This window comes from Motacilla alba, chromosome Z (assembly GCF_015832195.1).
Source record: "Motacilla alba alba isolate MOTALB_02 chromosome Z, Motacilla_alba_V1.0_pri, whole genome shotgun sequence".
NCBI classification, from domain to species: domain Eukaryota; kingdom Metazoa; phylum Chordata; class Aves; order Passeriformes; family Motacillidae; genus Motacilla; species Motacilla alba.
Window position 1 is genome coordinate 54,219,444 of NC_052046.1, and position 26,476 is coordinate 54,245,919.

Below are 26,476 nucleotides of genomic sequence, written 5' to 3' on the forward strand. Positions count from 1 at the left end.
ACATGATCTGCAAAAACTCACAAGACCCAGTTAACAGAAAGGCGTTGAGAAAGACATTACTAAATCTCACAAAAAAACTTGGACTTACCATAACTAAGTACTGTCATGACACTCAATACTGTGACCATACCTCAAAGTGCAATTTTTAAAAGACTCAATATCAACTTGCAAATTACAACACTCCTAATTTTATTCTTTTTTTCCTCATCAGTTCAAGAAATTGTCTTTCCTTGCTGAATGTCATAACAGACTAATGTTCCATTCTGAGAAATATCTTTTAAAAACACATAAAACATTATTTCAGTAAAAAGGAGGCATCCTTTACTTATCAGTTTTTGTAGAAGGGTCTTAATACAATTAAGTGAAACAGGAACTGTTTTAACCAACTTGGCTTCCCAGTAAAACATTATCACAGAACAAATATTTTGGTTTGACCATGTTAGGAATACAAGCTGTCCTTGACAATACTAAAACAATAAAATAAAGCTGATGGTCAATACAGTAACAAATATAGAATCATAGAATTGTTTAGGCTCAAGTCCAATCAGCACTGTCATGCCCATGCTAAACCATGTCAAGTGCCACATTTACAGGTCTTTTTGAATACTTCCAGTGATGGTGACTCTACCACTTCCCTGAGCAGGCTGTTACAGTGCTTGACAAGCCCATGGTGAAATTTTTCCTAACAGCCAATCAATACCTCCCTTGATGCAACTTGAGCCTATTTACTCTCATCCTGTCACTTGTTACTTGGGAGAACAGGATGACCCCCACCTGGCCTCAACCTCCATTCAGGCAGAGAACCATAACATCAGTCCTCAGTGTCCTTTCCTCTGGGCTAAACACCCCCAGCTGCTCCTCATCAGATCTGTGCTCCAGACCTTCACCAGCCCCACTGCCCTACTCTGGACTTGCTCCAGCACCTCCATGTCCTTCTTGTCATGAGGGGCCCAGAACTGGACAAAGGGTTTGAGGTGCAGCCTCACCAGCGCCAAGTACATTTCCTAGTCCTGTACCTGCTGGCCATACTAGTTCTGATCCAAGTCAGGATGCCATTGGCCTACTTGGCCACATGGGCACATGCTGGCTCATGTTCAGATGCTGTCAACTGGCATCCTCAGGTCCTTTTATTTTGTGCAGTTTTCCAGCCACTCTTCCCTCAGCCTGTAGCACTCCAGGGAATAACTGTGAACACAGCGCAGGACCTGGCGTTTGGGATTGAACCTTGTTGAACCTCATACCACTGGCCTCAGCCCATAGATCCAATCTGTCCAAATCTCTCTGCAGAGCCTTCCTACCATCCAGCACATCAACAGCAAATCAAAACTCTGTTTTAAACAAGTTTCTACAGTTTTGCATCAAGACTCAGTCTTGATGCAAAACTGTAGAAAGAATTCAGTAATAGGTCTGCATCAACATAGCTTGTTTACATCACACTTAGGGACACTGTTTAGTAGGGGACTTGACAGCATTAGGTTAATGGCTGGACTCCCTGTTCTGAAGGGCATTTCCAAACCTAAATTGTTCTGTGATTCCACATTCTCAGTCTAGTACTTCACCCACAGAAATTTTGAACAAAGAGCACCAAGAGGAATGTCACATATTTTCCTTTTCACTAAGAAAAATTCCTGTTTTAATTCAAAAGAAGTCACCAGCAAAAAATCCACAGTTCACTCCATTCATACATCTGAGGGGACTCTATGTGAGTCCCAGATTTAGCAGCTGAGTGAAAGAATTAACAACATTTGAAAAATACCATGATCAATTAAAGTGAGCAAAACATACTTTTTCTTGAAAGTCTTACTATTGATCATGTAATCTAAGCCCACCAGAAATTTAAGAGAGTAATTAACTTGTTTCTTTACAAACAGCCAGAGAACAGAGAAGTCAATTTCTCTGCACTATTACTCTGTTATTAGTCTTTTACAAAACAGGAAAAAAGGGATATTTTTATCTGAAAAGCACACATATAAGTGTAAAATCATTGAAAACAGTTGTCTTGAGAATACCACAAATTTGTTGTCTTACACTGAAGCTTTATTGGACAAATTCGTTAGCGGTAAGCATGAAGAAAAGGCTGAGATTGTTGGCTGTTGGGTATTTGACCATTTTAGTGATGCTTTACAATAAGGCTGTACCACTGATTTTTTTCTACATTTTTTCATCAGAAGGACACATTGTTTTTCAAGACCTCATCCTTTCTGGTGATTTAATTGTCTTCATTTTTCCTTCATCATGCCATCATTTTGTATAGATGAGTTATAGTTGTATAATAATCACTTTTTATGACTAAGCAGTCAAAATTATTATAAAGCTGATGAGCCAAATTGCTTATTTAAAGAAAAATCCAAATATGCTGTCAGTTTTGCACCAGTTATCTATACTCATACAAAATTTATCTACATAGTTGATAAAAAGCTATGAAATTAATTTTTAATTGATTATACCGGTATTTAATTAATTAATAATTATTTATATTATCTTAAATTGTGACTTGTAAATTATAAATATGTATATATTGTATACATTAAATTATAAATATATACATTTTAAATGTATAATTACATTTTACAAGTATCTTTCACAAAAGACAGAATTCTTCCAGCTTGTTTGCCTTCAACAAAACAGTTACAGTGATACAATTCAGCTGTCTACATTTGCTAGGCTTTCTAAAATTATTCATTCATTTACCTCTCTGGGCACTGATGGAAAAATGTGGTTATCTGCTGTAGTAGAACTGGCCAGCAATCAGGTCTGTTTTCTAGGACAGTGATTAGGGGATGAGGAGTGCTCCTGAAAGACAAAGAAATCACATTTATATCTATAACACAGAAAGGAAGTATGCAAAACAACTATCCTATAAGCATGGCTGTCAAAATTGCCAATTTAACCTCTTCCTTTTACCAGCTCCCTTTACCAGCTTTGCTAAGATTGCTACACTGTCAAAAGAGGATCCTTTCTCAAAACTTTTGAAATGAGATTAAAATTTCCTCCAGGTGGAGGAAAACCTGGGAAGGTGGGAAGTCTGAGGTACATAACCTGTTCTGTCAGAAACAAAACTGAAGTAATTTCACTAGAGTAACTTACTACCCAGAGTTCTGGATGCCCCATCCCTACAGGTCAAGGAAAGGCTGGATGAGCGTCTGAGCACTATGGTCTAGTGGAAAGCGTCTCTGTATGGGGACTGGGTACTGCAACTAGGTGATCTTTCCAACTCAAACCATTCTATGCTGTAAGTTAAAAGGCAAACAGAGAAAGGCAGCATAAATCTGCTGCAAAGCATCACCTTCAGTTTGGTTAACCATCTTTCCAGCTAACAGGTCCAACAAATCTGTGTTATACACCAGTGAGACCTCAAAGGAGTTTTACCTACAGAGCAGTGGATGATTTCAGAGCCATCCCTTGAAGTGGTGTATCTCAAGAGACACTGCCTCAGTTTCAGACACTACATGAGTGACAGTTAGATATGCCTTTTAGGCACATTTACAATGCTATTTCACTTACTACCATTGTTTTAAAAACTTCTGAGGATCAGAAAGCCAGAATTTCCAACAGTCTTTTTATTAGAGAAGATAACATTCACTGAGACACACTCATATCCAATATGCAATACTGCAATACAACGTGGGCTTCATCTTAAACAGCACTGAACCAACTCAGTTACAAGTGAAGTGAGTGAGATCTGAAAGAACACCATAAAAGAATAAAAATCTAATTTTTCCCATTACTGGCAAATTTGAAATGCATAATGTGATGGTACATTAAGGCTTCCCTTAGCTAAACTAAAGAGGTAATACTTACGTACTATAATCAGGAATTTTTAGAGTTATGCTATGCCTAGCATACTACTATTTATGAAAAAACATCTAGCAGACATATTCTTAAACTAAAAGAGGTGTCCCTCATTATGTTTTTTTTACATTCTCAATGTTAACATGTTTTGAGTCCTGGGCAACTGACTAGTTGTGAAGATAATCAAAGAATTACACAGCCATCAGCTGAATTAAAGGCCCACCAAACTATGAATGCTGGTTGAAGAGTATTTACATAGCTAAGGACTCTCATTTTCTTTGCTATATGGTTACAACACAGCTAAAAAAAAAAGTTTTTTTTTTTAATACTGGCTCCCTCTCTGCTTGTCAAATCATTTTCTTCTGAAGACGTGTGTTTCTTTTCAGGGAAATAAATAATCTGAAGACAAAAGTTCTTTCAGAAAGCTGGCTGATGCTATGGACTACTTGAAATATGTTCAGAAAACAGATGCCATCTACTAAAAACACAAATGAAGTGTATTACAGGTCTGGCCCACATATTTGGGGCTAGAAGCCTATCACTTCTCACACTCATTTCTCAAAAATTCGTCAACTTACTTAATATTCTTCATATGTCCACTTTCCTAGATCCTGTAAATATTTTACTGAAGTTAGAGTCTTTTACAATCTGTGCACAGACTAGTAAAGCTAAGATTATTGCTTCATTGCAGCTTTCCAAAAATGACAGCATGCAAGAGGCAAAAAAGTTGTTGCTTGTTTAGCACCTGAATCCAGTGACATCACAGACCAGATCCTTGTCAGGCAGTAAGCTAGAAATACTGTCCACATGCAATGCCAGAGCCTTGACTGTACAGTCCTTGTAAAGACATATAGGGTTATAGCAGCTTCTTATTTCAATAACTTGGTCATATTTTAAAAATTAACCACTTTTCCTAATCAAGAGAATACATCTCCAGTCATCATTTAAATGCTGCAATGACACCAAAGCCAGGGGAACATTCCTAAAGTCAGCACCTGACACATCAAATTTCAAATTAAAATGGCTTACTATTTAGGGAAAAAAGCAAACCTTCTATTGCACATCTTCTATTGCACATCTTGTATGTTCTGAATCTAGTAATACTGCACTGAACTGGATGATTAAATAGGTCAGCTAAGCTCCACAATGAACAGTGATTAATAATGAGGCACTAAAAAGTGCAAACCAAGAATGTTCCACTTGATGATTTCTGCTATTAGCAGAAAGAAAACTGAGGTGTGTAGATGCAATTTATTGTCAACACCATCTTAAGAATTGCTAGAACAGCACTGTAAAACATGCATTTTTAAATGACATTACAGCACCACTACCCTAAATTACTGCTAGTGTGTTCAGGATAAAGCAAAACACACAAGCAAACATAATGGTTACCCACTCATAACATGGAAATGTCCACACAAACAAAGATAAATCTTTGTGAGGGGTACCAATAAAACACACATTATTTTCAATTTTTAGGTCATCTGAACATTTTTGTTATGTCTCTGAACAGAAGTGAGCTCCAATCTGATTTAAAGGACAAATTCAGTGACAGACTTCTTTTTCTGTATGAGGAAATAATGTCTGCAGTCAACACATCTTTCTGTGTATGCAGATGTGACCCTGGCCCTTTCAGAAAGCTGGTCCTTTCAGGAACAGCACTTCACTCCATCAAATATGCATTTTTAAAGCATTTTGCTACCTGCTCTGAATCTTGAATTCAGAAAAATAGCAGTTCTTTATAACTTTAAAACATTAAAATCATGCATGATGAATCATTAATAATATCATAAAATACTAGTTCATTTAAAAAAAAGCTAATAGCTTTCAGAAAAAAATAATATTAAATTTTTTGTACATGTATATCATAAACCCCCTGCACTGAGAATGCTAACAGGAGCCCTTCCTGGGTCAAGATAAAGGCAGTTTACTAAAGAAAAGCAAAGGCTAGAAAAGAAAGCAAGGAAAATTTAAAAAAATATTCTTTTCTTTACTTTCCATCAGGCAGGCGATGTGTAGCACTTTCTGCGCAGTGGGGCTTCAGTATGCATAGGAGTTGCTTTGGAAGACAAACATCTTAACAATAAATCCACTCCCAGCTCCTTCCTCTTAGCTTTTATTCCTGAGCACAGTATCATACAATATGAAATATCTCTTTTGTTAGATTGGGTAAGCTACCCTGACTATGTCCCCTCCCAAAGTCTAGCCCATCCCTCCCTTACTGGCCCTTTGAGGGATGGCAATGGGCTGGAGGGATAGCACTGCTCAGCAGTGGCCAAAACTGGTGTATTATCAACACGGTTCTGGCTGCAGATGGCTGCTCTGGAGAAAACTAAAAAAGTTTTCTGGAGAAAACTTCCTCCATCCCAGAAAAACACTATATAATAAAATGCACAAATCTGCAACACATTAATTTTCTTCCATTTCTTTTCAGGAACTGATCATGATATTATGTCATCCCAAGAAGCCGTATTATAAATGAATTCTATTGTCCAGAATTAACACTGGCCTAAACCACATTTATTTATTACCCGCAATACTGGTGACAATAGCAAACTACTTGAGAATGTACTGTTGCATTTTGATTCTTCATTGATGATTTCCATATGGAATACTTTTGCACAGCTGACAGCATAATATATGAACATTGTAATGGGAGATTACTGTTGGTGAGCTACTGTATACAGTATATTCTTCAATTCCTTACAAAAAATCAGGTTTTAATGGCATTTCACGGAGCACAACTACAAAAATTGTTACATTAGAATGAATAGATAGGTTGTTCTGTACATTAAGAACCAAAAGTCAGGTTTCAAAATCTCAAGGCTCTGACCCTACGTCAAGCAATCATTTTTCTTTATTAAGAAAAATTATTATTAACTTTATTAATATCAATATTATTAACTTTCTTTATTAAAGTTAACTGTAACCAAAAGGAAAACAAAAACCATATTGGCTAAATAAAAGTCTGTTTCTTATTTTTAGTTCTCTATGACTTTATACCAACCTGAACTACCAAATTTCACCTTCACTGTATATTACCAGTAAATTCTCTTTTAGTGAGTGTGAAAAAATGTAATAACTTTTCCTTGCTCTATTGGGCAGAGACTATTTCTTTATTCCAGTCACATCCTACCACCCTCTTTTTCATACGAAGCCAGAATTAAGTTCCTTTAACTTAGCTTCTTCTACCAGAAGCTTTTAAAAAAGATTCCAAAAGAATTCCATCTTCGTTACCTACCTTTCATTTAAAACTGCTCTATACAACTAAAGACTTTGTAAAGAGAACTGATATAGCCACATGAAGGATTTCAGGAATGCAAACACATCCAGCACACCAAAAAGCCTGTTTCACTCTCTTCACTATTTCATTTTGCTCAATTGAAGACATGATTCTTGCCTCTCAAATAATGCATTTTATATCCTTAAGCCATTATAGCTACAGCTTCCTACAATGATACCTCTTAACTGCATAAAAAATAACTTGAAAAGCGTTCGTAACATCTACCAAGCTTTTCTGTTCTCCAGAAAAGGTACAATAGAGGTTTTAATGTCAGTACTGACTCATGGTTTCTCAAGAGATGGATGAAGTCACTAGGATGTCCTCTTCAAAAGTCTGATATTGCATGACAAGAAGCTTTAGATAAGTACCTCTATATCTTTAAGTATTTTAGTTTTATATGTCAATCACCTTAACAGCAAAGACATTTGGAAACTTGACTTTTGTAATAAGAACAAAGCAGGAAAAACAAGTGAGAAGGAAGTGATTCATAGCTTTAAAATAACTACTTATTAAAAGAAATATTAGAAATCATCCACTATTTGAACAAGAACTGGTACTTGTTTTCTCCCCATCTTGCCTTCCATTGCCCCACTGTCATTGTTCCTTTCGAGCTTATGGTGGCAATCTTATCCTTGTATTAAAACTCATTAAAACTTCCAACAAAAAAAAAAAAACAACAAACCAAACCAAACCAAACCACAACAACAACAAAAAACCAAAAAAAAAACAACCAAAAAAACCCCAACCAAAAAAACCCCCACAAAACGAACAAAAAAACTCCCCAAAAAACCACAAAAAAACCCCAAAAAACCATGAATCAGATCATCATTTAGGTTGAAAGGGACCTACTCAGATCATCCAGTCCAACCCACATGCTCAGTCAGCTAGTAAAGGCTACCCATTATCACATACAGTCAGGTTCCTCTAAGGACAGAGATTCCACAACCTCTGTGGGCAACCTATGCCAGCACTTCATTACCTGTGCAGTGTGAACAAAGCAAAACACACAAAAAAGAGGAAGATCAAAATCTGGTATTAACTTAATTTTCTTTTTTCTTTCCTAGAATTCAGACAGAAAGCTATTACTGTTTCTAAATGAAGAATGTAAAACTAACCTGATTCCATACAGACTCCAAACAGACTCATCTCCATCTTTTCCCAGCTGAACAGCTTGAATTTGTATTAACTTGCAAATAGTTTTTACTAAACCGTGCACATTCCTGTTGACAAAAACAACTGAGTTACTGTCAAGTATGCAGCTACATTAATTCATTCATACCTAAGAGAAGGAACAAAATTTGCACTTGAGACCTGGAGTTCTACTTAAGGACACTTCTTAACATACTCCCACACTGTTCTGGGCAAGTTGTGTATTTATGTGTCCTTGTTATCTTTTCACATAATGAGCAAAACAGCAAAGACAATATTCACCCATCAATTAAAACTTTTGACAAGTTGCTTCTACCATATATTACAAGAATGGGAATACAATATGGCACTCTTAACCATAAAACCTTTACCATACTTGTCACCACCTGCAGACAGACTCTTTTCTATAAGGTAATATAGCACACCAGGGAACATTTAGAGAGTCCCACAGTGGATCTCCTCACCATTAAATGCTTACTTTTATAGTTCAGATACAGGCAAAGTACTATATTCTCTCTTCTGTGCTGGAAAGCATTGACCTAGATCAAAAGTGATAGAATATGCCTGTATTTCTCTCTCTCTCTTTCAAAAACGGACCAATTATAAGATGTGCCTGTCATCTTTAAAATGACTGGCTGTTGTGACACCTGGCTCTCAAAATACTGAAATCTGACAATACAAGAAAACACTGACGTTTGGCAAAACTCTGGTGCAAAGCAACTAACAGGAAGATGTGCCACAGTCTTCTAAATCCAAATGTAGTCAATCTAAAACACAGAGGAGGAAGGAGATTTTCGGATGGGTGTAGGGGAGGGAGAGAGAACAACCTTTTAGATTCTTCACTGCTAGAAAAAGCCAGTGAAATGGGAATTTGCAAGTTTATTTCCCAGCTTACTGGGTAACTGCAGCAAGGAGAAAAAAAATTAACCATAAAATACTTGGTAAGAAAGCCATCTTTCCTGTTCTTAAACTTCAGTACTCCTGGTTCTAATTTCCAAGCAGGAAGTGGGGAGAGAAGAGATGCTTTAGGCTTTGCACTCATCTCCTGAACACAAGCAACACAAAGGCATGTCATATTGCAAGGAATTCCGTCCCATTTCTCATCTCCTACAGGTATGGATGCTCAGTAATAAAAACATTCTGAAAACATGCTACACAGAAATCCTTCTCACAGTGTCTTTAAGATTACAATAATAAATTGTTCCATTGGTTTTTCAGTAGATTGATTATTTATCCTCGTTCATTACTGAACACAGGCAGTGTTTTCCCACCATCATCTAAACAGAAGGCTGAAAACCAATCCTAAAAACATGTGAAAATACATATGTATGTATCAACATTTGTAAACATATTTCCTATATATGCATAAACACACAAACATGCATGTGAATATAATGTTCCATGAAGCTTAAACTCTTAGGGCATCAAAGGTAACACTTAAGAGCCGGTTACACTGCAACGATATCTACAATGAGAAGGTATTGTGAACCACACAAGTTAACTCAGATAAACATGAGATCTTCATCTCTGCCAAAAAAAAAAGGTCTTTTCCAGTGTGAATAATTTGATAGACCTGACAAAACATAATCCAGCAGGTGTACTTAGCCCCTGCAAAATTCATTGTAACAGAAGAGAAGCAAGTACACAATGTGAGTAGTCTTTGCCAACAAAACACACACCTAACCCCATTCAGCATTGAAAGTGCCCAGTGGTTGCCTTTCTCTTAGTTGCCACTGGCTGCTAATTTTTGTTTCAGCAACACTGTGTATCAAGCACTGCAAAGCCACACAGATGAAAATTTGGCAGGGAACAGGATAATGGACTGCAGACTACAATTTTAAAGCAAGGTAAAAAAAAGTACTAGCACTGAAAAGAGTCAATCTGAAATTGTCAGTTTAATGAGCTCCTGAGGCTACAGACATTTTAAACCACAGACTTCTGTGGGCAACATAAACCCTGCTTTGCAATCCATAGTGTATGTGGTTTCATTTGTAGCAGCTTGGAGGAGGAGGGGGTGGCAGTGGGAAAGAAGCCAAAAGTACATAAAGGTTACTACATAATTTGCCAGCACTTAGTATAGCAATCAGTCATGTGTTGGTTTCAAACATGAAAAAAAAAAATTAAGAAGTTTCAAACAGTGTAGAAGTGGGGCAGATTGTAGACCCTTCAATATGTAACTCTGAATTTGTTTTTAAGGTTAACTTAATTCTAAATATCCCACTTTACACTTTTTATTTTCTGCAGTACAAAGCTGTATTAATATTTCATAACCTTATAAATTGTTGATACTGTAACAAACTCTCAGCTGAACAGCAAATTCAAATTTCTTAGTCTGCAGGCCACAGCTGATGTCTTTTCCCTGGTCCTAGAATTATGAACCAGACATGATTAAGGCATAAAAGGGTTTTTATTTGGTATTTAATAAATATCCTTAGGTGCAACAATTAATCAAGGTGGAATACATCAAAATGTACAGTATGTAATGTATACAATTTCAGAGACCTTGCAAATTAGCATATTTGACAAAGATTCCCCAATGAGGAGCTGAAATTAATTGTATGACATCTCCCTATTCTACAGTATTCCCCCCAAGACAGGCTTGAGCCTAGTTTACAAAATATGTTCTAGAAAGGTCCTTGGTCTTTCAAGATAAGGTGAGACTTTCCGGCCCCCAGCTGTGAGGCCTTCAGCATGTTTTGTTTTCTGGCCTAGCAGAATACCAGGACTAAGATAAGACACCATAACAAAGAATTTCAACTATGTATGCTAAGAATACTGAGAATACATAAAAGGTATATAAAAAGAAAAGGCAAAAAATCATGATGGCATCACAGCTAACAAATCTTATACTCCACCTTATGCCACAAGACTCAGGTTCTCGCAGTCTTCTCACAGGTAATTTTACATATTTGTTATATTTATGTAGAATCCTCCCTTAACCCCAAAATACCCCAAAACTTCACCATTTGGAGGACAGTGGTTTGCAGAGATTACCTGTACTATAAAAATGTATTTACAAAACCTCTTCTAGGAAACTGTAGTTATTTATAGCAAACCAGCACAAATTAGCATCAGCACAGCAGGACCCTAGCTGTAAACAAGCAAGTCACAAGGTTAGAAAAAGTTCACATTTGGCTCAGACTGAATATGAGAAACCTCAGCATAAAACTGATTATGTGAAGGTGAGAAGCAATGAAGAACATGTCTTGAATAGCATGGCTGTTGCAGCCTCTGTGCTGAGTCTACCAGCATAACATATCTCATACATAGCTCTTAATAGGTGGTTTGGCTCTACCAGTCTCTAGCAAGAGAATTACACAACTTGGTGCAGAAATCCATGTATCAGTCAAAAGGGAACTTAATAAGGTTGGTAAATTTCTCCCCAATCTCCCCAAGGTTGGAAATCTCTCCCCAGTCATCATTTGACTTCCTACTCCTAAATGTTATGTACGGTGCCTCTTTCCCTCACAAATACATTTTCTCAGTATGTGGGACAGGCAGTCTAGGTCAAAAGACCACTACAAGATGTAAGCATTCCATTTCTAGAATTGTGTAGGAGGAAGTAACTTCAAAGTAAAGTGATTTCCTCCTCAGCAGACAAGGAAACAGACTGCAGCATTCCTAATCCAAATACACATTCTTATGGTGACTTTATTTGAGCAATCAGTTTTTTGACAGATTGATGAAGTTATTTCCCTCTGTGCTGGTTTTGGCTAGGATAGAGTTAATTCTCTTCACAGGGGCTGGTATGGGGCTATGTTTTAGATTTGTGCTGAACACAGTGTTGATAATACAGAGATATTTTTGTTATTGTGGAGCAGGGCTTACACACAGCCAAGGCCTTTTCTGCTTTTCATGCTGCCACACAGGGGAGGAAGTTGGACGTGCTTGGCAGGTTGGGAGAAGACAGAGCCAAGATGGGTGACCCCAACTGAACAAGGAGACATCCCAGACCATATGACATCATGCTTAGTATATAAAATTGAGGGAAACAAGAGGGGATATTTGGAATGATGGCATTTATTTTCCCAAGTCACCATTACAAGTGATGGGGCCCTGCTATCTTGAACACCCACTTGTCCATGGGAAGTAGCGAATTAATTTCTTGTTTTGGTTTGCTTGTGTGCACAGCTTTCACTCTGCCTATGAAACTGTCCTTATTTCAACCCACAAGTTTTCCACCTTTTACCCTCCCCTTAATCCTACTGGTGGGTGAGTGAGCAGCTGCATGAGTCTTGGCTGCTGCCTGAGGTTAAACCACAACATACTTCCTCATAATGGAAGTTGCTGTCATTTTCTTTCCCCTTTGTATGGTAGGGGCAACAAAACTAAGCAATTCATTGACTTCTGAGGTTCCACAGTTCAAAGTTTAGAGCACTAGCCTGAACTACTAACAATTTCAGCTTGCATCCATAGAATACTCTAAGAGTTTTTATGTCAGACCCACCCTGTCACATAGCAAAGGTGAAAGCAACGCCCTTCAGCAGAGTGGCAGGGCAGTAGCAGTCCTTAATGCCATGGTGTGTCTGAAGATACTGACACAGAACTTCTCTTCTTCCTCTGTATTTGTAAGGGAAAAGCAATGACTCATAACCAGCTGACAAAAATTAGGCAACCAAACAAACACTACCTTGCTGAGGGAATTAGGTTGAGAGCTCCATGAAGGACATAGTCAAACTCAGCATGTTTCTCCACCACAAGTGCCACCAAGCCCTCACAGCAGGCTGTTCGCAAGGCAACATTCTCACTGCAGCACTTCTCCCAAAGCAGGTTCAGAGCAGGAGTCTGAAGACAAAAGCATGGGACACAAGTATCACACTGATTTATCTTTGTTCATCTCAAACACACTTTTAAATAAAAAACAGCTCAGTTACTTCTCCTGAAGCCTTAGAGAGCAAAAGAGGTAGCTGGAGTACAGATTCTATTCCTGAAAAAGTCAGGACAAAAAGTGAAAGAAAAGTCAGGAAAAGCAGGGACAGCTCCACTTTCTTGCCCTCTGCTGTCTAGGCCCGTGGCAGGGCATAACATTTACTGTCTCTGACAAAAAGGTAATGCAGATGATTTTTTCAGCTGTGCCTATGCAGATAGAATCATGGAATGGATTGTGTTGGAAGTGACCTAACGACCATTTAGTTCCAAGTCTGGGACATGGGAAGGGATGCCACTCACTGTCAGGTTGCCCAGGTTCCCATCCAACCTGACCTTGAACACATCTAGGGATAGGGCACCCACAGGCAGGTTATCATCAGTTTCCTGATTTAAAAAATAAGGATGCAATTGCAGACAATTCAGAAACTGCCATGACAAGATGTGTCTACACCAAGGTGTAGCACAGACAGATAAAGACAGGCATACAAAGGGCTAGCCAAAGGTAAGTCACCCTTACTAAACTTATAAAGTTCTATTTGCTAGTAAGCATGATTTGGCAGTTTCTGAATTGCTGACTGGAGAACAAGGAAGGTTTTAAAACAACCAACACTGCAAAACACTCTTGAGTATAAAGGGAGTCTGCAATGTCTAACCAGCACAATCTTCTGCTTCCTAGCATATTAGAATATGTTGCTGTATTTCAGTCTAATACCTTCATATAAGCAGCACTAAGGGGAAAATATCATCTTGTAGCTCCAAAGTAGAACATAATTTGGGAATTTGGTTATGATCAGGACTGTGAAAGAGCTTCTCTTAGATAGGCTACACACCTCCAATACTCTCTCACATCAACACTTAATGCTTTTCAGGTCTGAGTATGTTAGGGTGAAGTCCCCAGGACGTGGAATTAAAATCCACAGATCAATTTCTGTTCATTTCTACATATGTCAGCTTTTGCAGAGAAAAACCAGAGGAACAAATTCTAGCTAACAACTTTCCCATTTGCTGTGACATTTGAAATTGACAACATTTCATCTATCTCTCTGTTAACAAGACATGCACTTAAGTGAGCTTGACTCATCTAAAATGCAAATGCTAAGTATGCCTTTACATCCTGCTCCCTCCTGAGGAAATACAAGGTCTAGTTTCCTGATATGAAATATAACACCAATGCAGGTATGTAAAATGCCATACTTCTTGAAATTTTTATAGAAATGTAAACTTTTATAGAAATTTCCAATTCAAGAGGTAATGTCTCAGTCTATGTACTTCACTCTCAGTAACATAACTGCAGTAACATAAACTCTCTCAAACTGAACATAGCTAGATATAGGTATTCTGCAGGATTAAGGCTTCTGCCATTATGTCTTGTAATAGAAGTAAAACTGCTCTTCTGATGTCAGGGTTAACTGTTTCTGTATGCCCAAATACATATTGATAACTACCTTATTTAACTTCTAGAATTGTATTAAAAGTGGAAAATGGGAAAACCTAGAAAAAGTACATAGAATAATCACATAAAGATGGAAGAGGAGATGAAAGTGAAAGAATGCCACAGACCCGGTCAGAAGCCTGTCTGATCTTCTTCGAAGAAACTTTTTCTTTCAGTACTGCAGCAATCAGATGGCCCACTGCCTAAAGAAAAAAAGAAACAAAAAACACACAAAGATGCATTAAAAGAAATAAAATGAAAATAAATAAAAAGCACATGCATGATTTTTAAATTCTCTGTTAAGAAGTCTTTACAGTGCTGTTGTATATGATCATTTTATTATGATTGAAATACCAACCTTATGGATACTGAAGCTGAAATATGCTTTTTTCCATAATGTTGATATACTCACTTTTACTGTCATGCTGAGGCACAAAAGAAACAAACTTCCATGGGTTCCACTAAGTCCAAAGGCCTCTTTTTACAGGTACATAGGTATTTAGGAATTGCAGATATGTTGATGCAACAACTTTAATAAACTTTATACTTCCATTGCTGCACAGATCTCCATGTCCTTAAAATAGCTAGTAATTACTAAATCCTGTACTATATAGTGATGCAGAAGCAAGAGAGGAAGCAGAACACTGCACATCTAAGCAAATTGCCCAGATTTTTGCACCACAAGTTCGGCCTTAAGCACTTTGCATATCCCTTTATCACAGCTCCTGCCAGAAATATTTCATTTACTTTAAACAGGACATTTGACATTAGCATTATTCCTCATTAGGCTATTGCATGGCAGAAATCATGCTTTAAACAGTCAAGGTCTTCCAAACAAAAAGCTTCAGTTCCCCAAAACAGCCCAGGTTTATTCTTTTGAGGTAAAGATTAAGTTCCTCATTCTATTTTAGTAGAAGTCTGATTTCCTCAAAATGTCTTTCAAAATCTAAATGTGAGCTGAAATACACTCAAAGGCGTCAGGTTGTCTGAACCAAGGCTTTTATTTTCTGACTCATATGTAATGTCTTACTCTATCTTGTTTCATAATTATTGATACTGTTACACAGAAAACCCATTTTTGTGAAAGACAGAAAGACATGTTTTCATAGAACAGCATAAAAGTGTTTCAGACTACCATTGAGCCCAGAACAGCTGCTGCATCTATTCTTCTCTGCTAATGACAGATCATTACTTTTGGAAAAAGTAAATTAGGCCAGCAAGGAATAAAAATTTAAATTAGCATTTCAGTTTTGTTAGTATATAAAAAGACAGGAACAGACTAATTTCACTATTTCAAGGATCCTTCTCCTTTCAAGATTTATTTCCACTTCAGTCATGCACTAGTTGCTAACCTGTCATAACAAACCTAAATAAGAGCTTATATTTCTTGCAAAGACAGCACCTGAAACACTCCTAGACTACAAGGACTATGCTTTTCACAAGTAAGGAAACGTACTCTAACACATTTCACTTAAAAAGACAGGTTATTTGGAAATCTTACTCTTGAAGAAACAGAAGGAGAAAGTGGGACCAAGTCAAATGTAACCATTTATCTCTGGTTACAACTAGCCATCACAAGAGCAACAATGTGCTCCCCAGGCACACCCCGTGTCTTTCAGTGCACTCAGAAGGGAAGCCTACATCTTTTTCCTGCTTAAAAGGACCTTCAGAAGTTAATTCACACCTACATCCCTAAGACACTTCTGTTACACAGGAAAAGGGGCTTATCAATAGAAACTTGGTTTTTGCAGTGACCTATCTATACAGAAAAGTCAAAATGCAGATTAGCTCCCTGCATTTCTAGAACTTGATTAAGCAGTGAAACTTCATGACCTACAAACCTGCGCTCAAATTGCTCACTTTTCTGATCATGTGTAGACTACACATTCTACAGAGCAGATATCTTGGTTGGTCTCAGAAAGAGAAGAGAAGTTGAATCCTGACCTGATTATAGTCTGAAGATTATAGAATGCTTTCCAGGGTCAGAATACAAGCGGAAACTATCAAAACAGCCAAAGAACAGGACAAAATCAACCAAAGCACATTAGTAGACCTTAATGATGTGCAGCTGTAATAATGAGCCAAGACATTTAAGCAATACAACAGTGTACTACAGCGACATTCTACACTAAAGAAAAATCTACTGCTTCGAAGATACTGAGTCCTACTCGTCAAGGCTAATGGTAAAGACTCTTTGCTAGACCTTAGATGAACTCCAGCACTCAGGAACATGGCTTTCTCTCCCAAATGCCAAGTTGATGACAAGTAGACTTGGATCTCTCTTTCAAACCTAATTACTGTTAAACCAAGGTGAACTGACTGAAATGAAGAGGCAAGAGAGGCACCAGGTTGCACAGACCACATTCTGATCAACTTATTTCACCAAACAAATGGGTACATATTTAATCCTAAATACAAAACAGGATGAGGAAGGAAACAGGGAAATTAGCAATGAACTTACAGCCAAAGACACACATTTTTGACACTGAAATGAGACATTACCAAAGTAAAGAACATTTATGTTACCAAGTAAAGAACCAGAGACTATTACTACTATTAGTCTTTCCTGTCCATTAAACATACTGTGATAAACACTTTTTGTACATTATAATTTCAGGTGAAAATGACGAGGAGCAAATGTGTGGATCAGAAAATAAAGGGGGCTGAGCTGAGCTGCATATACTTAACCCTTGATGACAGACACGACTGCAGTAGTTCATCAGTTCTCACCACCAAGGAAGAAACAGAGTATGAATATTACAAAGTATTTCAGCCCCACACACAGCATCTGGTAATTTCTGGCTTCTTGAGGACACAAGGTCACTAAAAATCACTTGGCCACACTCCAACCTTCCAGTCATGGAAAGTTTCTGATTTTCCTGAAGAGACTTTATAGTGATGAGCAACTATGTCCTGTGTTTTGATTACACAGAGAGGGCAATTGGGATTTGATTGTGATTTAAGAACACTCTGTTTCTCTGGTTTTCTGACTTTGAAAAAAAAACCCAGATAGGCAGATAAGCAGCAGCTGTTGAACAAACATTTCCACAGACAACTTGATTTGTTTAATGCTTTTAAAAAAAAAATTTTAAAAATTACCTGTGACTGAACAACTGCATTAGGAAATTCAAATCGCTTCTTGATGTCATCCAACATTTCGGCTCTGTCATATGACACTAGATTTCACTCTGCAAGAGAGATTCAAGAAACGTACTTAGGACTAGGAAGGACAGCATGCTATTTTTTATAGCCTCCCCATCCCCCTCAGGTTTATGTTCTATTTAACAACAGATGCAAGCATTAAAGCATTTTCTTCCCCCTCTGAAGTCTACCATATCACCTTGTCTTTTGGGCTTCAACCCAAGAAATGGTGAATACTCATTGGTCCTGCACAAAGAATGGGTAACAGACATTTCTTAAAGCTGCAAGAAATATACTATTCCATATGGCACAGCATATGTGTACTCTGAGAGCACGTATTCTTGAGAGCATTTTAAGTAAATTTCATTGAATTGAAAATGAGACAGCTCAAAAGGAATGCTCACCGTCTCACAAATATGATTTAAAATGCAAAACTATCTACAAACTTTCCATTGTTTCATGCAAAACCAGAAGTAAAATACACAAAAGATCAACCTGTGAGACTGCAAATGGTAATTGCAGTTAGGGGCTGGAATGCTTGAAGTGAAAACCTTCTCTGTAAACTGGAATATGCTGGTTCTCACAAGCACATATGAACTTACATTAAAGGGAAATCAGAAGTCAGTTTATTGCACACCAATGAAACTGATGGCCACTGTAAATACTCAAATATTTCAGTTTACTATAAACTCACCTCCAGTCCCTCGGAATGGCATCCTTACAAAAAAAAAAAAAAAAAAAAAAAAGAAAAGCTAGCACTTGTTGAAAACCTAAGTATAATCCTTTGAAATAAGCACTGAGGAAATATATACATGCAAAATACCCAAATTTCAAGACATACTATCAGTGTGATACATTCAGAACATTCCCACATTAAAAAAAAAGATGGAATTGAAGCCTGGATACAAGCAACACAAATGTGCCACAAAAAATACCATTTTTGGCAGGAAAACTCAAAATTAATAGCTACATTAATAGATCAGTGAACACAAATTCCTCACAGTTAAGCAGTGAGGTATTCCCATATACTTGCGGATTACATGTCTGAAAGCGCAGGAGAAAAAAAACAAACCATCACTGATGCTGGTATGGTATGTATAGTTTTAGAATAGATGTTATGGCATTTTGAGACAATATGTGTCCATATAATAAATTAGCACACATTAAACTAGAGCTGATATCTTGCTTTAAAAAAAATTAAATATTGCTACAGCAAATAATTCCAGATACACCTAGATCTGTTGAGCACGGCTAATAACTCCAGTAGATCTAGATGTATCAGCCTATCTGTATATATAAATCCAAGCCCTCTCAGTTCTATCCAATAAGCAGCAAAAAGAGGTAAGGCTCCTTCCTGGACAGTTTTGACATGAACACGCTGGAATTATATTGTATCTCTCATCAGGTAATTTTTTTTTTTACCCACATTCAAAGAAAAAATTACTACAGAGAATCATTACAAGCACAGAACATACTTTCAATGGAAGCACAAACCCAGATAGACTAGAAGTCTGCTGCCCTTGTATCAAACACAAATCCTAAATTTCTATCCATCTAAACTAAACATCCACAGGATACTCACAATGCAACAGCTATATCAGTGCAATTAAATTAAATACTACCTAAACAGTTCCTCAGCCTTCAACATTCACCCTTAACAAAGGTAACTGTGTATCCATATGAAATGTCCATAAAGTTTACGGGGGGATAATCAAGGCTGGGAGAGACCTAAAGATGCTTTTTGTTTAACCTCCCATTCAAAGGAAGTTCAGACATGTAGCCAGACCAGGTTTCTCAAGGCTTTGCTTCAGTTTGGCTTTGAAAACCTCTCAAGATCACGGAAGGCACCACTTTACTGAGCTCTCCTGATCAACAAAAGCTTTTTCTCCATCACTAGTCTTTAGCTCTTTTTTCCATGAACTCCTGTGAAGCACCTGGCTATGCCTTTTTTCATCCCCTCCCAGTGGTGCCAGGAGTGCTACTGGCTACCGCTGCTCAGCTGTCCCTCCTCCTAGCTGAACAGTCATAGAAACCACAGCCTCTCCTCACAGGGAAAGGGGCCCAGTCCCGTTATCTCCATGTCTGCTGAATTCAGTCCCTATCTCTCCCTACACAAGGATCCAGAACTGGACATGTCAATATGAGATCTAAGGTGTACTAAGCGGAGGTGGACAAATCTCACCCTACCAGAGCTCTGCCACACATCCTAGAGCAATGCTTGCCAGGGTCTATGGCTACCCCACAGAACTGCTCCCCCGCCCATCTGTAAGTGGTGGGCCAAAACAGAGAATTCATCACTGCTGAAATTCCTGAGGTTTCCATCACCTGTTCCTCTAGTCCAAGCAGAGGGCAGCCCCACCAGCAGAAAACACATCCTACCTTTGATACAGCAACAGGGTGGGAGACAGTGTTGAAAGCCTTGTTCAAGAGGAGGCAAATGACACCTACTCTTCCACTCGCCTGCAAATCCAATTATTATTTATTAAAAGCAATCATGTGGGTCAGGCATAATTTTTCCTTGGTAAATTCATACTCATGTCTACTATTCTTAGTAAGAATCACTGAATCAGACAGTTTTAGAACAAAGACTTCCAGAGCTTACCTAGCCCAATCCTCTCATCAAAACTGGTCTGAATCTTCCTCTCTATCAAATCCAGTCCTGAAAACCCACAAGGATGGAAGCAGTGGAGTCACCATCCCTGGAAGTGTTCAAGAAATGGATGTGGCACTTTGGGCTATTGTTTAGCTGAAATTGTGGTTTTCAGTTAAATGCTGGACTTGATGATCTTGAAGGTCTTTTCCAACCTCCACGATTCAATGATTGTGGGTCCCTTCTGCCTCAGGACATTCTATGATACACCATTAACACACATAAAAAACATCCACACAGACACACAAGATAAAGAAAGAAAAAACAAGGTATTGGAAAGGGACCTTGGCTTGCTTACCCAACTTAGTCAATGTAAGTGATAAGCATTTGTGCAGCCTTAAGCTTGACTTACTGCAAGATAACCACAAAGTTGTTCCATCACTGCCCCTCAGCTGGATAAGGGGCAAAAATATTATTAAGGGCTTATGACATAATGACAGGAAGATCACTCAGCAATTACTGTTATAGGGAAAACTGACTCAAGCCAAGGAGATTTATTGTTACCAATGAAAACTGAGTAGAATAGTAAGAAAAACAAAAAGATTTAGAAACACATTCTCCCCTACCTTTCCTTCCTTCTGGGGTCAACTTCACTCACTACCAACTTCTCTATCTCTTCCCCCTCAATGGACTAGAGGGTCAGAAAATGAGGTTGCAGTCACACTTTTCCCAGCTCCAGCACAGGATCCCAACCACAGTCAGCAGTTCTTCACTAACTGCTCCAGTGTCCCTTCTATGGGGTACAATTGTTCAGGAACACACTGCCCAAGTGTGGATCCTAAGTCTTGCCAGAAAACCTATTTCAGCATGAGTTCCTGTCTCTATGGTTCCTCTGGTCCTTTCAGAAGCCTGTTCCAGCATGACCTCCTCTCCATGGAGTCACAGCCTCCTTTGGGCATCCAACCAGTCTAGCATGGGGTTCTCCACTGCCTACAGGTGAGAGCAGGTGGAGACCTGCTTCACCATGGGCTTGCATGGGCTGCAACACACACAGGCTACTTTACCATGGTCTTCACCATGGGCTGCAGAGCAATCTCTGCACCAGCACGTGGAGCATCTCCTCTCCCACCTTCTGCACCTTGGTGTCTGCAGGGCTGTTTCTCTCATGTTCTCACTTCTCTCCTTGGGCTGCTGTTGTGTAGCAGTTTTTCACCTTCTTAAACTTGTTATCCCCAAGGATAACTCAAGGGCTTGGCCTTGGCCAGTGGCCGGTCCATTTGGAGCCGTCTGGCATTGCCTCTGTCGGACATGAGGAAAGGTTTCGGCAGCTTCTCCCAGAGGAGCTGTAACCCTTCTGCTACCACATCCTTGCCACGCAAATCTAATAAAGCATCCTAACGCTAAGATGGACGAGCATTGCTAATTCAAGTGAACCACAGAGAGGCTGTCACTTCATTACACTTTCGGATTTGATCCAGTTCTCCAAAAGAAACTCTGTCAAGGTAAGTTAAGCTACGTAACAGAAAAAATGAGTGCAGGGAGCACTGAGACCACATTTCTCGCCTGTGGTCGCTGAGCCTTTGGCTCCTTTTTAAGGACTCTCGATTCGAACTGGTGTTCCTACGCAGCCAGGAGCGAGAACACCTGCACACACCCTCACCGCTGGCGCGCGACTAAGTCAAACGTCTCAGAGCGACCAGCTTTAAACAAAAACGTACAACAAACAACACCTCCTCACACAGGGCAGTAGCGGCAGCTCTCTTTACTTCGCTGCCGTCCTGACGCCGCGGACCGCTCCCGCCGCCCGCCCCGCGCTCCCCGGGGCCCCTCACCTCGGCCGGGCCGGGCTGGGCCGGGCTCGCTGCGCCTCCGCACGGCCGCGCCGCCGCCCGGAACCGGCCGCGCACAGCGCGCATGCGCGGCGCCTGGCGCAGGCGCGGCCGCGCTGGCCGGAGCCGCGGGGACGGACGGGGATGTGGTGGTGATTCGCCGGTCTTTGTGGGCTTCCAAATTACTGCAGCGTGAGTGTCGTCAGGCTCCTAAATGCTTGGGCAGGCAGTCCTCAGCAAGTTGCAGCGATATCAGGAAGACCCTGGACGTGAAGAATAAAAGATGCTTTGGTTGCTGCAGGTTGCCACGTAATCACGGAATCACTTAGGTTGGAAAACCCCTCTAGGAACATAAAGGGTGCAGCTCAAAGACAAAAGAAGAGTTTAAACCCAGTTCTGGTGTATTTTGGTAACTGCTGTGCTGCTAACTGGTAACCACACATCAGTATGTGTATTCTTTATTCTCAGTTAAGGTTGTTAGTTTAATACAAAACAGCACTTCTGTTCCCTAACATCAAAGCAACACACACCTGCCAGGCACGTATAGCATAAGAATACCTCTCAGTGGAAATGTCTTCAGAAAAATTCAGAAATATTTTGAACGGAATTTGTTTGAAAATGGTTAGGTTATTAGCTAAGGTTAGATTATTTTCTCTCAAGGTTATCTTCTCTGAGTTGGTTTGAGCTGAAAGTAGTGGAATGCTGACAAATAAAAAACAAAAGTAAATTAGATAAGTCTGTCTAGTATTCCTTCAGTCTTTTCATTTAAAAACATCAGGAATGTATTGTTTTCAGTTTCACCAGATAAAGCTGTAGGCAGTTTATGGTATCCAAAGACCCTTACCACTGTCGGCATTGAATTGGTGGAAACATATGCACTCCCACTTCCAAGAGGCACTAAAATCCCAGAAGTGACTCACTGTATTCTCTTGAGCTGCCTACAGGTGTAAAATACAAAGGGAAGATCAATCAGATCCCAGAGAACATGTGGACCACTTGCTTTATCTGTGACCTCTCTGCAGCAGCCGTTTTCAAGCAGCACATACAAGTATTTGTGATACGGCTTTTTCAGTACACTCAGGCCAAGATGGGCTCCCATGCCAGCCTGCTGCTGAAGTATCATAAGATGCAGGAAAAGGACCTGTAGGAGCTTTCACAAGGATGCATTTCAGTTCATCTCTAGGTGACCATAGGTGGTGCCATGAATCCAAAAGGAGTGTTCAGTCTCCTCTGCCCATTCCATGCTTTCTGCTTCATCTAAGAACATCTTGCTAGTGACAGGTTGGTTTGTTGACATTTTGTGATTAGTAGTCAGCTATGAAGGGCCATCACTCCACCTATGCAGAACTTCCGTGGACTTCAATGCAAATCCAGTGTGAGGGCAGAACTGAGAAAAAAGTCCCTGATTTTTATCCTCACAGGCTATTGAGATGAATAAGAGCAGAAATTGCTTAACTCTTGCCAGGGAGAACTCTGCAACTCACAAGATTAGGCTTGAAATGCCATACTGAACTTTATCCTGTAGGAGTTCATAGATAAAAACTCCCTCTGTATTAGTGAAAGCAAGGCCCATGGCATTTTTGACTGCCTGTACAGAACTTTTCATTTTATAATTCCAGGTTGCAGAGCTTGTCTGACAGGTGAAGTGTATCTCAGTAGCATGCCATCCAGGGAAATTTCTCCAGCTGTGTGGTAGCCCTATGTGATGCCCTAGACATGGGACCCTTAGTTCCGAGCACAGTTCCAAGTCTGCTACTGCCCAAATGAGCATTAACCAAAATGGCTTTCAATTTGACACAAACTGCAGTGAGATCTCCTGAGATTAAAAGAGCACATAGGAATTTATTTTAGTGCAGACCATTGATCTGTGTTTATACTGTGAAGCATCTTGCTTTGACAAGCAGCTCACCAGTCCTGGTTAGTGTGAGAATATCAGGAGTTTCACATCCATACTATAGATTACTTGACTGGGATGTGTAATTGCTAGCACTGTTTCTAAGCCCTGAGTTTCATGCAGATCATCTAATGACGTTGAGGCATGAGAACACTGAGTGTATGTAACAGGAATGCTCTCACAAAGGGCTCTTGGTAGCTCTGGAAACTCAGCTGTGTGTTGAGACAAAAGGAACCCATCTCATCTTTGTGAAACCATTTACTGTCCTATGGTCTCAATCTGTTTTAATTACATATTTTTCTATGCTGATATCTCAGAAGCTTGAACAAAGCAGAAGATATCTCTTAAAGGACATGCCTAAATTTACAGATATTGCTTTTGATTGCCTTTCAACTTGCAAGGTTTATAGAGCCTGGCTGTGAAACCTAGATATGTTTCCTGTAGTGGCCTGAAGTGGTGTCCCCAGCTTTCAAGGTCTTCCATTAAAGTAGGAGAAATACTTGGGGGTTCTGAAGGTAGCATCAGTGTCAAAATTATAACTGGGTTTGATTCAGAGCAGTTCATATCTGCTGCAGATTATGCTGAAAAATGCTTTCCCTGGAAAATTTTTGAAATCAGTTTTCCCTTTTGAAAGAAATTTGACACCTTTGGGAGGTGTCTCCAGCACAATTTCCTGCTGGTCTTAATGTGGCCTATCATGGCCTATTGTGGCCTATTTTTTGTTATACAAAAAATAATAAAAATAGAATTCAGCTATCTTGTATTGGGCTACCAAATAGGATTACCACTGTCCAGTTTGTGTGACAAGAGTCCTTGAAAAGGTGAGCAAATCTGTGAAAACTGCCCTGTTCTCTGGCTAGTGAATTTTCTTCCAGGAAAAAAACTAGGCAGGAGTCCTTGTCTCCAGTTATACCTTTTCTAGGATATTCTAAGTTGTTTTATTATGGGACAATCTAATCCCATGAGGAGTTATGCATGGTAATGCTCTCCAAGAAATGCCAGAAGGTTCTCTTGGCAGCATTTGTAATGTGCTGTGAGGCCTCCCACTGAAGGTTACTATGCAAATGAAAATCATACAGTAATAGCACTGATAATGGCCTAATCTGCATATCTCATTTCGTACATGGAATTTTATCCAAACCAGAAAGCGATTCTGGCTTTAATCATGAAGCAGAGGAATAACAAAAGTTCCAGTTAAGAATATATTGCAGAAATCAATAGCAGCAAAGCCTGACACTATTGAAATATATTTATTTTAAATCTCTTGAGCCTGATAATGAAATACGGTTTTAGCAAATGGACCTGCCTAGTCAGCTAAGTCTTTAGCCATTATAACTAAGAAGGCTCATCTAAAATGCATTCAACTTTCAATGCAGCTGCTTTTGCTCCAAACAGTAGTCAGCTATGAAGGGCCATCACTCACTCTCACCACCCTTGCAGAGCTTCCATGGACTTCAATGCAAATCCAGTGTGAGGGCAGAACTGAGAAAAAAGTCCCTGATTTTTATCCTCACAGGCTATTGAGATGAATAAGAGCAGAAATTGCTTAACTCTTGCCAGGGAGAACTCTGCAACTCACAAGATTAGGCTTGAAATGCCATACTGAACTTTATCCTGTAGGAGTTCATAGATAAAACACTCCCTTTGTATTACTGCAAGCAAGGCTTGTGGCATTTTTGATTGCCTGTACAGCACTTGCTTTACTGAAGGGTAATGTAGAAAGTTTGAGGCATGTTTCTGGCAAAGATAATTGCTAGCAGTGTTGGACTCTCTCAGTTTTCCATTGATTGTATCGAGTGGCAGATAATTTTTAGAGATAGAAGAATTTTTTACATCAGTTCTCACTCTCAGGCTCATGGATCCTACAAAGCCCATTAATTTATATCTTCATGAATTTAAATGAATAGGTAGTGGAGTGGTAACACTGAAATTAGGACCTCCCCAGAGACTCGTTTCATACTACTCTGTACAACTAGATCTGATTATGTTAAATCATGGCAACAACAGTTAGAATATTAGAAAGAAGTCACTCACTTGTTGTGGAATACACTGTAACAAATTTACATCCAACACAAGGTGGAAATACTTTTGAAACAGTACACAACTCAAATCTTATTGCCACTATTTGCACACAAGTACAAATGGATCCTTCTAGTGCTGGATAATATAACTTTGAAAAGGTACAGTGGGGCCAAACATCACTAGTATGAGCAGGTGATGAACACTTCAAGTAAACTGCAGCCAGATGTAACTGTTGTTCCTTTGCACAATCCAGATGTAACTTTGTTGGTGGTTCATCTTCATACTCTCATGGGCAACAATGAACAAGGTACACTGTGAACAGCCAAGGACAGCTAATAGCTGAACCTCACTAGACTCCAAAGTAACAAACTGCATTCTACTTTCATTTATGTGATGCAGCACAGCAAAACCTAAGTAATGAAGTTAAGGATGTGATATAGATTGTTTTATGCCTCCACTTTTTTTTTTTTTTTTC

The 26,476-nt window shown here is 39.2% G+C and overlaps 1 protein-coding gene across 7 annotated transcripts in view; it reads right to left on the reverse strand.

Moving 5' to 3' along the window:
• The window catches only part of FOCAD (focadhesin), an 89,023-nt gene extending 66,874 nt beyond the window's left edge, over positions 1–22,149 (reverse strand). Inside the window, exons 1-8 of one of the 7 annotated variants that reach the window (XM_038123652.1) lie at positions 22,089–22,148; positions 20,269–20,515; positions 20,046–20,126; positions 17,625–17,713; positions 14,654–14,728; positions 12,855–13,009; positions 8,191–8,295; positions 2,692–2,793 (exon numbers count right to left, since the gene is read on the reverse strand). In XM_038123652.1, coding sequence (XP_037979580.1) covers positions 2,692–2,793; positions 8,191–8,295; positions 12,855–13,009; positions 14,654–14,728; positions 17,625–17,681 — 494 coding nt within the window. In that variant the 5' untranslated portion in view covers positions 17,682–17,713; positions 20,046–20,126; positions 20,269–20,515; positions 22,089–22,148. The other 6 variants (XM_038123650.1, XM_038123651.1, XM_038123649.1 and 3 more) reach the window with 6 other exon arrangements.
• Between the last annotated feature and the right edge of the window lie 4,327 nt (positions 22,150–26,476).